Genomic DNA, 15,958 nt, shown 5'->3' with positions numbered 1-15,958 from the left:
CTGGAGCTGGGTGGCACCAGGTTGTGTCAACAGTGTCAAGTAGCAGTTAACAGCAGCTATCCATTGGTGTCATATGAGGTATTGTAGCCCTGATACAGACAGAGGTGGTAGGGCCCCAGAGATCAGGGCAGAGATCTGAGGGACAATCACTGGCCTGTACCTCAGGCTGTAGCTATCATCCACACTCTTTGGGGTCCTAGTAAAGTCATCAGCTCTTCGAGGTGCAGCTGAAACCAACAAGGCTCTCTTTCCTCCTCCTCCTCTTCCTTCTCTTCTTCCTCCTCCTCTTCCTCTTCTTCCTCCTCTTCCTCCTCCTTTTCCTCCTCCCTCACTTCCTTCCCCTCTTCCTCCCACCCTAGATGCAGAAACAACTGACCCTACCCAGTAGATGCTTTGCCCAGCCATAGACAGCACTTTACCATTTTCATGTGGCTTTGACCAGCAAGGAGAGCCACAGACAACACACAAGAACACTCAGCAAACACTTTGTCATCTAGGGAAGATCCAGGGCTGCAGATGGACCTAAGACAGAGAACAAGGAATTTGAAGGCACAGGTTATAACTGTGACAGCAGTCCTGAGCAGGTTCCTTCTGTGTGCCGAGCAAGTGTCCAGGACACCCTCACGCATTTCCCTCTCATGGGTCTGCTCCAGGGTCATCCCTGGTACCCACAGTTTCTGCGGGTGTCTGCCCACCCTCACTCCCCAGACTATCCTGCAGACAGGTACCTGACCATAAATGCCTGTAGCTTCTTTCACTGGGGAGGGTGAAGACTATCTGTGTGATAGTTTTGGGGTGCACTCCAGTCTTGTCATGTTGTCCTTGGGAAACTGCTCACAACCATACTGTTTGCTCATGTCTCAGCCTCTCTCTGTGCACGCTGGGGTTGTCTTTTACAAAACCATCCTTACCCAGTGTCCATTTCTAGCCTTACCTAACGGTGCTTGGTGCTGAGCACGCTGAGTGAGTTGGAAGGGGAACAAAGTCTGTGGTAATGGGGCCAAGTTGGAATACATACAACCCCTCCGGTCACTTCAGTGCACCCTCAGACATGCCATTCTGAGGGTCAGCAGGACAGGCTCGTCCTGGGCCTGAAGAGAGCTTGCCTCTTCCTCATCTAGAGGTTGTCACATTCCCTGGCTTGGGTCATCTTTCAGCACCAAACCAGCAATGTCTCTCCCCAGACCTCACTTCCATTGCCACACCCACGCTGACTCTGAGCCTCCTGTCCCCTATTCCAGGGCTTCCCTTCCTCTTCTGGGTTCACTGGGATGGCCTAGGACTATCTCTCACTTCAAGATCCTCAGCCTAGTCTGGAGAGTAGCATGAATGGTTCTCTCCTGGCCTTGGATCCCTGGCCATCCAGTCCCTGTGGAATTATTCCAGTATAGTTGCAATAGGGATATCCTTGTGAGATAGGCTTTGCCTCTTTAGATTGGCAGATTTGGGTCGGCAGTGGGTGAAAGAATACTGTCGAGTTGGTGATTACTGAGATAACTAAGCTGGTGACCTCCATGTGTTGTGTGGCCTCAAAAAGAGTGTTGTGTGTGGTATGTATGTGTGTGAGGGGATGTGTGTGGTATGTATCTATATGATATATATATGTGGTATGTGTGTGGCATGTGCGCTGTGTGCTGTGGTGTGTGTGTGTGTGGGTGTGTATGAGGTTGTGTGGGGTGGATGTATGTATGTGGTGTGTGGTATGTGGTAGTGGTGGGAGGCTGCCCACCCTTCACTCTCTCATTACTCAGAAGAGATGGAGCCTGAAGGAGACCATTAAGGGTGCAGGTCACTCACTCTTCTTCATGGTGACCTGCTCAGGTTCACATGGGGTTTCTAGACACCACCACTCCCCCCCACACAGAGGGCCTTGCTCGCAGATATGTATTCCTGGCCCTGCTTCTGGATCCTGCCATGGGCTCTAGCACTGTTGGAGTGGGCTCCTATGGTATCTATCCTGCAGATCCTTTCATGGCCACTGTTCCTGGTGCTGGACATCTCAAAGCACAGATGTCTCATGGGTCCATCCTGTTTCATCCTGGGCTTTGTCCCTGGGAGAACACGCCTCTTCAACCTTCAATCACAGTCTCTGTGCCTAGGCTGAGGGGACAGAAGCGAACTCCCCAAGGAAGACATGTTGCCTGTCACAAGCTTGATATTGATTTGTCCCAAGGAAGTCCCTAGGAGCTCAGCTTCAGTCTGGGAGTGTGTGGTTCTGTGGCCCTGCTGTGGAGCTTCCTGCCCTGACTAGTCTGCATCAGCTGTCCAGGCCAGCTTCTGTGCCCCCACTCTGGTAGCTGCACTGCTGGTTGTCACCATCCATGGTCAGGACGTAGCCACAGATGGCCTCACGTGGCAGAGCCAGTGGAGGGATTACAGCTCCCTACAGCCTCCAACATCAGAGAAATTCGGAATGCAAGGGGCTTATTAAAAGGCTGAAACTGATTCTAAATGAGGTCAGCCGTCATCGATGAGGCTTGGAGCAAAGCCAGGCACTTAGAAAGCACACCGAGTCTATTTCCTGACATGGTGACAGTGACATCCTGGATGCCACCCCCAGCCCACCCCCACCCTGGGAAGGCAGCTGACATAGTCAAACCCTAGCAGAGTCACCAGGGTGGGGGTGCAGTCAAAAGCAGGAGAGAAGGAAGGGCAACACCCCCTGTACTGGACCTCCCAAACACTACAAAGAGGTGTGTCCAGTCAGCTCTGTGTGTGTAGCGGTTCAGAGCACCTGGGTCAGAGACAGGACAACTGACCACTGTTCCCTCCTCAGGGTCAGATCACTCCTCTTCAAGATTAATAAGAGGAAGGGCAAATAATGATAACAATAATAGATAAAACTTACAAAACCAACACTGAAACATAAGGGCTGAGGAGATGGCATAGGCATTTAAAATGCTTGTCCACAAGCATGAGGATCTGAGTTCAAATCCCAGCACCCAGGCCTAGGTATGATGGCGCACTTTTAAATCCAACATACAGGAGGCAGAGGCAAGGCAGATAGATTTCTGTCAGTTCAAGGCCAGCCTGCTCTACATAGTGAAAATCTGTGTCAAAAATAATACATAAGCATATACATACATGCATATATATATATATATATATATATATATATATATGCATACATACACACACACACACACACACACGCACACACACATACATAGAAAGGCTAGCCCATGGGCCCTGCTGGATCTGCCTCAACATCTGGTATTTCTTCCAGGTTTTAGTTCTGGTCAGCACATCCTTATGACTCCCATGGGATTTTCCTGATCTTGGCTGTCAATGTACACTCCTAACCCTTATATTGCTAAGAGAACCATTTTGGGGCCCCCAAATGCTGTCCTGCCTATGCCCTACCCTGCTCTGCCACAGATGACTACATGACCCTAGGTACCCATGTGTCAGATGGGGACAACCATAGGCTGGTGTCTCAAAGCCAGCAAAACAGGCAGGCCTACTTCCCTCTCCTGGTAACTACCAAGACTGGGTAATTGTTACTTCTGAAGTTGGCTGAATCGCTTCTGCCAGTGTTCCAGCCCTGTTCCTAGCTGCAGAACGGGAGTGCTTTTTGAATCTGTTAAAAATAAACGTGTGTGTGTGTGTGTGTGTGTGTGTGTGTGTGTGTGTGTGTGTGTGACTCTGCTGTTTACTAAAATCTGTGCTTCTCCTCTGAGCTCGGAGCACAACTGTTGCTCTTATGCTGGATGCAGGAAAGCAACACTACTTGCTACAGTCAGGCTCCTGCCCAGCACCTCAACCCTTCTTAGGAGAGGACCTGGAGCCTTGCTGCTCCAGGTGGACCTAAGGTGAAAACCAGGCTGTGAGTTCCTGGCAGCGGGGACCCGGGTAGCCAACGGCCTGTGAGCATCATGCCTAAGTTTTATTGTGACTACTGTGATACATATCTTACCCACGATTCCCCGTCTGTGAGGAAGACACACTGCAGTGGTCGGAAACACAAAGAGAATGTGAAAGACTATTACCAGAAATGGATGGAAGAGCAGGCCCAGAGCCTGATTGACAAGACAACGGCTGCATTTCAACAAGGAAAGATCCGTCCGGCTCCCTTCTCTGCTCCTCCACCTGCAGGGGCCATGATCCCGCCTCCCCCCAGTCTCCCGGGTCCTCCTCGGCCTGGCATGATGCCTGCACCCCACATGGGAGGCCCTCCCATGATGCCAATGATGGGCCCCCCTCCTCCTGGGATGATGCCTGTGGGACCAGCTCCTGGAATGAGACCGCCCATGGGAGGCCACATGCCCATGATGCCCAGGCCTCCCATGATGAGACCCCCCGCCTGCCCGATGATGGTGCCCACACGGCCCGGCATGACCCGGCCAGACAGATAAGAGCAGAAGTGCTTGCTCTTCATCGTTTTGTATTGTGCTGTTTCACCAGGAGCTCTTGGTGCTGAGCCTGAGTGCTTACTAGACGCATGGCCAGGACCTTCCTTCCTAACAGAGAGGAAGAAGTGATACAAAAGGGGCTGTTTTCACTTACATTGTGAAACGTGAAAATAAAATGGTCAGCTGTTTTAGTTAAAAAAAAAAAAAAAAGAAAAAGAAAACCAGGCTGTGGCTAGCTAAGCCACACCCCACTGTGACTTTTGTCCTGTCTTGTGCAGAACAACATGCCCATTAGCCCTGGACATTCTGCCTATCAGCTTTCCAGGGCAAATCTGGGACTATCGGGAAATTTCACCTGTGTGCAGGACTGAGGTCCCTTTTCTTTTGTGGAACAGAGCTCAGTGAAGAATTGGCCTTGGTGGCCAGAGGCTCAGGCTGGGCTACTGTGTTTCTGAGAAGAAAGCAGGAGGAAAAAGAGAGAGAGAAGGAGTAACAACTAGGTTGGAGGGACCTATAGTCACAGCGAGGTACAGAGGTGGATGACTTTGGATACAAGCAGGAGACCAAGTAGAATTTCCTGGTGTTGAGGTATGGACAGTACCGGTTCTCATCATGAGACAGGCAGGGCTGAGCAACAGGAAGGTCAACCTGTGCAAAGGCCCTGTGACAGGTATGGGAGAAATAGCGCTGGGGGTGGCTGACCTGAGAAGCAAGAGGAAGCCCTGTGTTTGAGAACTTTAGTGAGATGGGAACAGGTGTGCCCCCCACCCTCCTTTTCCCTAAGGACCATGCCCACAGCCACGAGTGCTCATTCACCCACTTTCTGCCTGTTCTGTGCTGTCTCTGCACCCACTCCTTCTGTAGCAGCCGTGGTGCCAGCTGGAGCCCGTGGGGAAACAGGAGAAAAAGTGGGAACAGCAGGCCTCAGAGAGAGTGTCTAAACACGGACTATTTGGGGACTGTCTTTTATTTTTAGTTTAAAACTTACCCACCCTTCAGTATTGTAAAAACAGGAACAAGGAACCCACCACTCACTGTCACTTAGGAAAGAGCCCCTTGGAACTCAGTTGGAGCAGGTGGAGAGGACACAGAACCTGGCTGCCCAAAAGGCACTCAGCAGGGCCTGGCTGGAGGTGTACTTAGGACCTGTGTCTGTAGAGAGTAGCTGTTTCCAACAGGCGTCAGAGATTTGTCGTAGGACATCAGCCTTCCTGCTTCGATCTCCTGGTGATGTCCATGTGTCATTAATGCCAATTAGGGGAGGGTGAGAGCAAAGTGTTTGCCCTGGGGCACAGGCTGGTGGGAGGACCATCAGGACAATTGAATTCCCCACCAGACAAATGTGATTAGGTGCAGCCTGGCCCAACCCCACCGGACAGGCATAAATGGCCCGGTGGGGCTGGGTTGCTCACCCCAGCCATGCAGGCTCATCTCAGCCACCAGCCTTGCTGGAGCAGCCTCCCCAGCCCCAGCGCCCGTGAGGCGGCATCCATGTATGGCACTGCGGTGGCCATCTTCCTGGTCATCCTGGTGGCTGCGCTGCAAGGTTCAGAGCCTCCAGAGAGCCCCTTCCCCTACCACATCCCCTTGGACCCCGAAGGGATTCTAGAGCTTTCGTGGAACGTCAGCTATGTCCAGGAGATCATCCACTTCCAGCTCCAGGTACGAGGACTGAGGGCTGGGGTCCTGTTTGGAATGTCGGATCGAGGCGAGATGGAGAACGCAGACCTCGTCATGCTCTGGACTGATGGGGACAGGGCCTACTTTGCGGTGAGTCCTCTGCCACCTTTCTGTCTTGTCCTCACATCCATTCCCCCAGCTGGCTATCTTCACACAGCCATGCTCTACAGTCAACAAAGAAAGCTTGCCTACTGCTTCTATGTTTGATGCTGCTAATCTGATTTAAGCCCTTCAGCATCCTAAGGACACTCACTAGAGGATGGAACAGTAAATGGGCTTCCTGAAGTCCTTGAATGCACCCCCCAAATAATGGCTACAGCAATCCTAAGGATGGTAAGGGCATATGAAGGTCCTACGTGCCATGCAGCACCCCACCACTACCCCTGCCATGAGTACAGACCCTGCATATCCTCCAGTTTTACAAATAACAACTCCATGCCACACTACCAGTGCACCTATTGTGGGCCAGGTGGCATGTGGCTTAGTAGAGCAGGCAGCATGCACATCAGCCTGGAACACAGCACACACAGGCCTTCTGTGCTATACCCGATGATAGTGAAGGTAGACACAGGTACCACTGCAACCCAGGTGTGGGACAACCCCACCCTGACCACACAAGCTGAGCCCAGGCCAACAGAATACCTCCTTCTGTTCAAAATCTACCTGAACACCTGCATGCTACTGGAGCATCCTTCAGGGACCCCTGCAAGCCTTGGGGATCAGTAGAGGAAGGAGAGACACCCCGACACACATCTTCTGTGGCTCTACTCTTCCTATGCAGAGGGCCTGACCATCAGGGCCTATTTGGGATAGAATCTAACACTGCATCCACAAGAGAAGAGATAGTCAAAGATTTTCTTTATCAGATCAGAAGGTACCTTCTTCATACCAGCCTCAACTTTTTGTGTTAATCCTCCTGCCTCAGCTTCCCCAGTGTTGGAGTTATAGGTGTGAGCCACTAAACCTGACTAGGAGATGCTTTCTTGAGCTGAGCATGGCAGCCACTCTCCCTGTTTCACAGCAAGGGCAGTCATTTGCTCAGAACTGTCAGGCAGGGTGACAGAACAGGGCTGGCTGTACAGTGGCTCTGGAGTCACAGTCTGTCTGGTGGGGGTGTGGGAGACAGAAGAGCCTTGTTGGGCCCCAGAGGGATTGCCGTTCCTCCCCCCCACCCCTTCCTGGTTTTCCAGCAGCAGCTTCCATGCTGAGGGGGCCTTTCCCACCCCTGCCAGGTTTGTTTGCACAATGAACTCCTTTGAACACAGACATCAGAAATGGAGCTCCTTGGGCAGCAGTATGCTCAGGTACACATTGTAGATTCCCAGCAGCATTGCCAGCTGCCTGGCTGGCCCTGCTGTTAAGTCAGCAGGGTCCTCAGCAGGAAATTCACGAGGAGGCTGTCCCCAGGGGAATTTCACTAAGTTCTTGCAGACTTTGCTTTCCTAAGCAGCAATAGCTCTGGAGGTAGGACTGAATAGAAGCAGCCCCAACAGTCCTACAGCAGAGGCCTATGATGCTCATGAACTCAGAGGGAGCCCCACTTGCTGGATGCCACCCCACAGCCTGCTTCCCTTACCCTGGCCTGGAGCCCTGCAGGTGAAGGCAGGGAGACCCCTCTCCAGGCAAGGCTAGCACTAGAGTAAGTGATTCTTACTTACAGTATTTAAGGCAGCTTTTGCTCTCGATCTTATGCAAGCATGGGGCACATACCTGGATGAGTAAGTGCCACCTTAAATGCTGCCCTGCCTTTCCCCACTCCGGCCCCATCATCATCAGTCTAGGTCCAAAGCTCTAGTCTCAACTAATCCTGGTGTGCAGTCCTGTCAGGAGCCGTGGCCGCCTTAACAATGCAGTAAAGTTCTCCAGGTCTCACTCTAAGCCTTGAGAATCTGTATGGCTAACTCTCTGGAAATCTCAGATACCCAGCTAAGTGTGGCAGGCTAGAGGAAGCTGGATGAGAGTGTACCTTCAGGTAGGACGGGTAACAGAAGGCGATATGGGAGTCTAGAAAACTTGGTTCAAGGGAGGCCTGTTCCCCTTACATACACCGGGCCCTGGGTTTGATCCCAACATTGAAAAAGAACAGAGACATATAAAATCCAACAGGAGAGCCAGTCAACAGCTTTCTCGCCCTGCTGCTGGGTGTTCCTGTGGAGCTGGTGACCCACTAGGGGTAGTGGATGTGATCTCTAGGAGAGAAATGTGTTCTACTGTGGATGGGGGCTCCTTCTTGCTCAGACCCTGTACCTGTCTCTGCAGGATGCCTGGAGTGACCAGAAAGGGCAGATCCATCGGGATGCCCAGCAGGACTACCAGCTGCTCCGGGCACAGAGGACTCCAAATGGCTTATTCCTGCTCTTCAAGAGGCCCTTTGTCACCTGTGACCCCAAGGATTATGTTATTGAGGTAGGCTGCCCAGTGCTCTGAATTCAGTTTTCCTGAAGCATCTCAGCTTCCTAAAGTATCAGGCCAAGGCATTCCCATTCCCTCCATGGGAAGCTGAGGTAGAGCTCACACACATGGGAGAGCCACTCACACATGAGAGATAGCCACTTGACAGATGGAAGCTGTTTTGGGAGTCTCTAGCTCTCTAGCAGCATAAGGCTCCAAAAAACTCCCTGCAGACATGTAGCCAGTGTTCTTTCCAGATGTGATTGTTGCTTGGGACCCTCTTGCCCTGGGATGTATATCTACCCTGCTCCCATCAGCCTGTCTGCACGAAGACCAGCGCACCTGGCTTTCTATCCTGTTCAGTTGCTGACTTGCTTTGAGGTGGAGGGCTGGTCCTTTTCTCCTCCAAACCTCAACCTACTCGTCTACAAAATAAGGCTGGAGCTACTGAATTCCCAATATAAAAGGTCTGTGGTGTACTTCGTGGTTGTAACATAATTCCAAAGTTCTTAGCCACTCCTATTAGGAAAAGCCAGTCCATCTTGCCCCTGATGGAACCCTTGCATTCTGTTCCCTTAGTTAATCTTTCCAAATGGTAGGGACAGGGGCTGGCAGTTTGTGGTGGTGGCTGAGAGACAGAGTAGAGATGTTATTGCCATGGGATGAAACTTATTTACTCACGGTCCCCCAGGAGGGGCCGCCACAGCATTTAGGAAGCACCAGGCACAGTCACTAGGTAGAACTGAGAGCTTTGCAATGAGCTTTGTTGGGCTTATAGGGCAAAGGAGGGGCCTGGGAAGCAGCAGGCGGGATAATTCTGACTCTTCTGTGCTTTAGGGTACTCTCTGCTTACCAGTTCTGACTCTGAGACAGTTTAGGGCAAGGGAGATGGTGGCTTGGAGTGGAAAGTTATACAAAAAGGTGGGTAGTGATTTGGGCTCAGCTAGACTACAGGATTTGGAAGGTGCGCTACATTCATTCTAAGAATGGATCTCAGGGAAGGGGTAAACGACTGGTCATTTGCTTAGATCTGTGATTGATATTAATCAGATGTCAAACAGATAAATCTAGATTCCAAGAAAACAAATGAGGAATTTTGGCCAAAGAGGGGATAGAATAACCCAGGAGCTCGTGACACAAAGACACTCGGTCAGAGCCATTGGAAATGGTCATCTAAGTCCCCCCTCCAACCCCCGTAGGCAATGCAAGAGCAGTCGTAGTACAGAATGTACCATAGGGCAGGCCAGTGTTTGCATGTCCTGGGGCCAGAGGCTTCTGCATAGAACTTGCAGGATGTTTTTCCCAAGAGCAGCCATTACCAACCAGAGCACACTAGTTGTCTACCATGAATGTACATCCTTGGGTACCCACCCAGGAAGAGGCTGCTGGTATTTCCAGCAAAGTATTCACCCAGAGCTGTCGGCCTCTGTCCATAGCACCCTGTGAGGAAACCAGCCCATCTCTGTGGTCTAGCTGGGCCCTCATCACAGCAATGGTCTGTAGACTTTTACATGTCCAGCTCCTGGGGGTTGGAGGAAACTCAATCACACAGCTCCCTGTCAAACTCGGGACTCCCCAGATTGGTTTCCTGGCTCCCTAGGTGGTCACTGACTCCTCAGTTGTGAACCAATCAATACCTTTCCCCTGTCCCCAGTGACCTTTGGATTCATAGAGGAAGTAAGAGTCCCAGCCTGCCTTATAGAAGAGCCCAACGGTTGGATACATGAATGGATACTAAGCAAATTCAGAGTGTGTGAGAAAGAAAAAAAAGTGTTTAACAGGTGGGGACAGGATTTCAGAAGCAGCATCGGGCCAGGCAGGGATTCACGGTCTTCTCATCTGCTAAGCTGACAGTGAGGAGCTTTACCTGGTAGGAGTGGATGGGCAGGGGACATGGTTCTCTTCACTCACCATTGAACCTATGCTGACTCTAAGTGGGCAATCAACTGGTTTTGTCTGGGCTGCAGGATGACACTGTCCATCTAGTGTATGGTATCCTGGAAGAGCCATTCCAGTCGCTGGAGGCCATCAACATCTCAGGCCTGCATACAGGGCTGCAGCGGGTGCAGCTTCTGAAGTCTGAGGTCCCTACTCCGGCCATGCCTGAGGATGTACAAACCATGGATATCCGGGCTCCTGATGTCCTCATCCCTGACAATGAGACCACATACTGGTGCTATATCACTGAGCTACCGCCGCACTTCCCCCGGCACCACATCATCATGGTAAATGGGGGTCCATCTCCGCTTTCCACCCTGGGCCCAGAGTTGCATGAATCTGAGGTGATAGCCTGACTCCCTTAGAAGTAGCACATATGTACTAGTCCCTCGTGACCCCCCCCATCCCCCTACTCACCATCTGCCTCAGGACCCCTATACCCCTATATTCCTGTCCCACCTGGAGCAAATCAAAATATATACATACATACATACATACATACATATATATGTATGTATGTATGTATGTATATATATATATATATATTTCTGCAATTGCCCTTGAGGTTAAAACAGCTGTCAATCTTTCTGACTACCTCGTCTCATGTAAAAGTAGCTCAATTCAATTACTCCAAAGCTGTAAGTAGGAACTTCATCATAGAAGTCCCAAATACTGTCCCTCTTTCAGAAGAGGAAGAATAACCCAGAAAGGTCATGCGAATGCCCAGGGTCACACAGCAAAGCGTAGCCTGGTTGTATATCTGTCCTTGAGGCCCAGGCTCTAGACTGGAGTCCACTTTGCCTTCCAATGGAGCTTCAGGGGCTTAGAGTCACCCATAAGTACAAGAACAGTCTTCCTAGTGCCATCCTATCAGGAATCATGAGTGTAGGTCTCTGCTTTCTTCCCCAGAGCTCTTTGCCAGTTCTGTTACCTCCTGGCTCTGAACTGGAAACACTGAAATACCTGAAGTTGCTTTACTTGCTTCTCAGTTATAGCTGAGCAGCTAAGAACCAGCTGGTCCAGCCAAGTGGGAGGGTTAGGCAGGTACAAGGCTCCCAGTTCAGGGTGGTCTATTTCTCTGCAGTATGAGGCCATTGTCACTGAGGGCAATGAGGCCCTGGTGCATCACATGGAGGTCTTCCAATGTGCAGCTGAGTCTGAGGACTTCCCTAAGTTCAACGGACCGTGTGACTCCAAAATGAAACCTGACCGACTCAACTACTGTCGCCATGTGTTGGCGGCATGGGCCCTGGGTGCCAAGGTATTCATATATTGCTATATGCCTGTTCTAGTTTCTTTTCTGGTGTTGTGATAAATACCACAGCCAAAGTCAATTTGGGGCAAGAAAGGATTTCCTTGGCATACATTTCCTGGTCACAGTCCACCACTGAGGGAACTCAAGGTGGGGACTGAGGGCAAGCCTGCTCGATGTACTGCATCACCTCTGACCAAGGAACTCATAACCAAGGAAGAACAGCAGGAAACATGGAGGACGCTGTTTACTAGTTGGTTTGCAGGCCATCTTATACTCAGATAGTGTTTTTATACAGCCCAGAGAATGGTACTACTCACAGCGGCCTTGGCCCTCTTAAGTCAGTTAAGAATCAAGACAAACCTCATAGATGAGCCTACAGGCCAATCTGACAGAGGTTAACTCCACAGCTGAGGTTGTCTCTGATGAGTCTAGGCTTTGTCAACTCGAAAGTTTAAAGTTAGTAAGGACACTATTGCAACATCCCTAGGCCTCCTTTGGAATCCTCGGGATTTTAACTCCCTGCACCAGACTCCACAAAGCTACATCTTAAAATGTCCCAAGAGAGATCTGAGAAGGAGGCGTGGCAGGCACCAGCAGAGTGCAGGTTCCAAGCAGCCTCAGTCACCTCTAGGATGCTTGTGCTTCTGTTCTTGGGGGCCACAAAAGCGTCTTGCAGTCTTCTATGACAAATGCACATGATCATGAGTGTGCACCTCTCAGCACTGGATCAGCACCTGCAGGGATCTGGGTGCTGTGCACAGCATGATCCCAGGGCTGCCTGTGGTCGGGCAAGTTGTCAACAGACCATGCCCAAGAGTCTTATCAAGCATTGTCTAGGTTCCCAGGCCAGAGGATGTCGAGGGCAGGACTGGAAGGCCTGGGAGGGAGGCTCAGCTCAGGTTCAGTACCAATAGGACCTTCCATGTGTGACAAGGTCTACTTAGCCTCAGAAGAGAATCCTTCTAACCCAGGCACTTGCTGAGCTTCCACTCAGGCCCCAGCTGCTAGCCAGGTTTGTCCTAGAGTCCCAAAGGACCCCTGTCTAATACTCCTGTCCCACACAGGCATTTTACTACCCAGAAGAAGCTGGTGTTGCCTTTGGGGGCCCGGAGTCCTCCCGGTTTCTCCGACTGGAAGTTCATTACCACAATCCACGGAAGATACAAGGTACAAGTGTGGAGAGCACATCTCCCGACCCTGCTTCAGTCAGTCACTCAGATGCTTGGGTGCAGCCTGTCGAGGCACAGAGGAAAAAGGACGTATGTGCATGCCAGAGACAACACAGGCCTTTGCTCTTTATCTACTTTATTGTAGTCAGCATCCTAAATGAGTTCCCAACCTGGGGTTCTGGTGCTCCCCTCAAGCTAGTGCTGTAATTGATTAGTGATGTCTGCCATGGACCTTGGGGCAGGGCTTGGTGCTGTGCTGTTAAGCATCTGAACACTCAGTGAAGAGAGAGCCTCCCGAGTCCCATGAGGTAGCCAAGATGTCATCTACTTCCTCCAAGGGCACCACAGCAGGCCTTAGATCCAGAAGGCCAAGGACCGTGCCTGCAGCTAGCCAGCCAGGCACTGAGTGCTCTGGAAAGTTCTTTTCCCAGCTTGTGTCATGTGTTTAGATGGACCAAGCTGTCCAGTTAGCTCAGAAATGCCCAGGTCAGGGCTATACCTGCTCACCTGGTTCTGTTCCCCCACCTGGCACAGAGCTGGAGAAAAGCAGTGGGTGGCTGGGCCTGAGAATACTGTGTTAGGGAAAAGAATCTCAAGGGAAATAAGACATATCCATGCTGCAAAAAACTTCTAGAAGAGAGACAAGAGGGGTGTGTGTGTGTGTGTGTGTGGTGTGTGTGTGAGAGAGAGACAGAGAGACAGAGAGACAGAGAGAGAGGTGATTGATTCCAATTCTATGGTACCATTTAGTACAGTTCTTGCAAGCTTAGCACAATCTCAGGAAGTCAGGAAGTCACCATTGTGGCTGGATCACCCTGTGCCTGAAGGTGAACAACCTGAGAGGGGTCATTTAGGGGATTGGCAGAGGACACCACATCAGAAACTAAATATTTCCTTGCTCTTGTACCCCATTTTACATCAAACGTCTCCCCTTTCCTTTCTCTCCCCAGCCTCCTTTCACTTCTTCCCCCCTTCCTTTGAACAACACGAATCTTCAACTATGCAAATGAGGAGTAGAGAGATCCTGTAGACATGGGGGGTGCCCACAGTGAGCCTGAAGCAGCTCCTGCACCCAGCTCCCCTCTGGATGTGGAACTGGCAATGCAGACTTAATGTCTTAGGCGACTTTCCCCTTGGCTACAGCAATGCCTCCACCATGAGAATTATCTATAGCAGGCAGGAGAAGGCGAGAGGCAGCTGTGGCTGGAGCACCCATTGGGGATTTATTGCTCATTTAAAAACCTGAGAGCAAATGGATTTTTGAAAACTCCTTGGTGTCAAGGAAGTCTGTCTTCCTTAATCGTCTGCATGTATTTATGGATCCTTTGCCAAACATAAGGGTGCTCCTGTCAGTTGGTGAATTTTGAGATGGGCTACTTTTCTATTAATATCAAAATCCATGATTATCTCATTATTTAATCCCCATCTAAATTTCAACCAATTGCCGCTTCCTTTTATTATTTGCCTCTGATGTCATCTGCCTAGAGACACAAGGGGCTGTTTGAGTTTGAATGTTTTTGGCTGTGGGGTGGAGAGGTAGTGACAGTACAATAAGAAGTACCCTCAGTTGATAGCAGAAGAGAACAAGGGCCTGCCGGCTACAGCCTGCATCCCAGCCTGCTGGTCCTGGGTTTGAGGCCAAGTTCAGATGCTTCCTGGACCCTTGGTCTTACGCAGAGTCTTTCATTCACCCTCCAGCCTCAGTTTCTCCATCTGTAAATGGAACAGTGGTCCTTCCCATGAAAAAGCCCATAGAGGTGATGGGCGCGCTAAGAGCAGTTTCTGACTCTTCAATCAGAAAGGATGACTAAGCACATGGTTCCCCAAGGGGTACCTCAGGGGCTGCTGCTTACCACATGCCTCTCCCTCAGGCCGACATGACTCCTCTGGCATCCGCCTACACTACACAGCTACTATGCGACCCTATGATGCAGGCATCATGGAGCTTGGACTGGTGTACACACCCTTGATGGCCATCCCCCCTCAGGAGACTGCATTTGTCTTGACCGGCTACTGCACAGACAAGTGTACCCAGATGGTGAGTGGACAGGGTCCTACACACAACCTACTCCTTGATGACCAGGGGAGAGCAGCAAGAGGACTTTGGACCCCTGACCCAGAATCAAGGTTGTCTGAGTCTCTGCACCCCTATCTTCAGCAAGAACTGTTCCATGCCTGTGCACCCACTCTTCTGAAATATGTCACTTTAAAAATGTTGATTTATGTGTTTGATTATATGCTTCTCTCTTCCCCTTCTCTGTCTCTGTCTCTCTGTCTCTGTCTGTCTCTGTCTCTCTTCCCCTTCTCTGTCTCTATCTCTGTCTCTGTCTGTCTCTCTTGCTCCCTCTCTCTCTCTCTCTCTCTCTCTCTCTCTCTCTCTCCCTTTCCCTCCCTCCCTCCCTCCCTCCCTTCCTTTCTCCTTCCCTCCCTCCCTCCCTTCCTCTCTCTTTCTCCCTTCCCTTCCTTCCTCTCACTCCTTCTCTCTCTCCCTCCCTCCCTTCTTTTCCCCCTCCCTCCCTTCCTTTCTCCCTCCTTCTCTCTCTCCCTCCCCTCCCACCTCCTCTCTCTCTTTCTCTCTGTATGTAACTTATAGGTAAGTCAAAATTTACACACACCACTTTATGATAAAAGAGTCTCTGACAACAAGTAATACAATTGACATGCAAATACAAAAAGTCAATTTATATACAATATGTCACTGGTCTGACAAAGTTATAGAATGTCTTTCTGCCCAACTCCAAATTCCTGAATTCACAATAAAACGAGGAAAGCATACCAATAACTGTAGGGAGTAGTAATAAAAAAATAACAAATAGGCCATTGTGAATATATAAAGAAAAAATACATCAAGAGCATCTTTCTGGATAAAAACATGCCAGGCAAACATATACATTGAGCACAAAATTATGCTTATCCTAAAGATAGACTCTAAGAGAAAGGGTCTGCCAGTATTGAATCATTTGATATTTGGGGAAGAGCTATCATCCAAATGTATGCATGATACATTTAAAAAAACCTTTTTAAAAAAATAAATGGTTATTTTATTTATTTACATTTCAAAGGTTATCCCCCCTTCCTGTTTTCCCCTCTGAAAACCCCCTATCAAGCCAATAGGGGTTACCTGCCGCCACCCCCAAAACTGTATATATTGGCCAAGCTCAAAAGTAAATGTG

The 15,958-nt window shown here is 50.2% G+C and overlaps 1 protein-coding gene, 1 long non-coding RNA gene and 1 pseudogene across 2 annotated transcripts in view; 2 read left to right on the top strand and 1 right to left on the bottom strand.

The window, feature by feature from the left end:
• LOC114612107 overlaps positions 1 to 15,958 on the bottom strand; it is a 33,334-nt gene that overhangs the window by 8,929 nt on the left and 8,447 nt on the right. The window contains exon 2 of the long non-coding RNA XR_003709935.1: positions 420 to 522. This is a non-coding gene — a long non-coding RNA (uncharacterized LOC114612107). The remainder of the gene's footprint in view (positions 1 to 419; positions 523 to 15,958) is intronic.
• Positions 3,876 to 4,355, top strand: LOC114612106 (annotated as a pseudogene).
• Positions 5,771 to 15,958, top strand: part of Dbh (dopamine beta-hydroxylase) — an 18,645-nt gene continuing 8,457 nt past the window's right edge. Inside the window, exons 1-6 of the mRNA XM_028757031.1 lie at positions 5,771 to 6,122; positions 8,292 to 8,438; positions 10,391 to 10,648; positions 11,446 to 11,622; positions 12,681 to 12,783; positions 14,657 to 14,823. Coding sequence (XP_028612864.1) covers positions 5,772 to 6,122; positions 8,292 to 8,438; positions 10,391 to 10,648; positions 11,446 to 11,622; positions 12,681 to 12,783; positions 14,657 to 14,823 — 1,203 coding nt within the window. The 5' untranslated portion in view covers position 5,771. The remainder of the gene's footprint in view (positions 6,123 to 8,291; positions 8,439 to 10,390; positions 10,649 to 11,445; positions 11,623 to 12,680; positions 12,784 to 14,656; positions 14,824 to 15,958) is intronic.

This window comes from Grammomys surdaster, unplaced genomic scaffold (genome assembly GCF_004785775.1).
Source record: "Grammomys surdaster isolate TR1022 unplaced genomic scaffold, NIH_TR_1.0 126133, whole genome shotgun sequence".
Taxonomy (NCBI): Eukaryota; Metazoa; Chordata; class Mammalia; order Rodentia; family Muridae; genus Grammomys; species Grammomys surdaster.
Note: the sequence above shows the minus strand (reverse complement) of the source record. Positions and strands in the feature narration are given on the sequence as shown.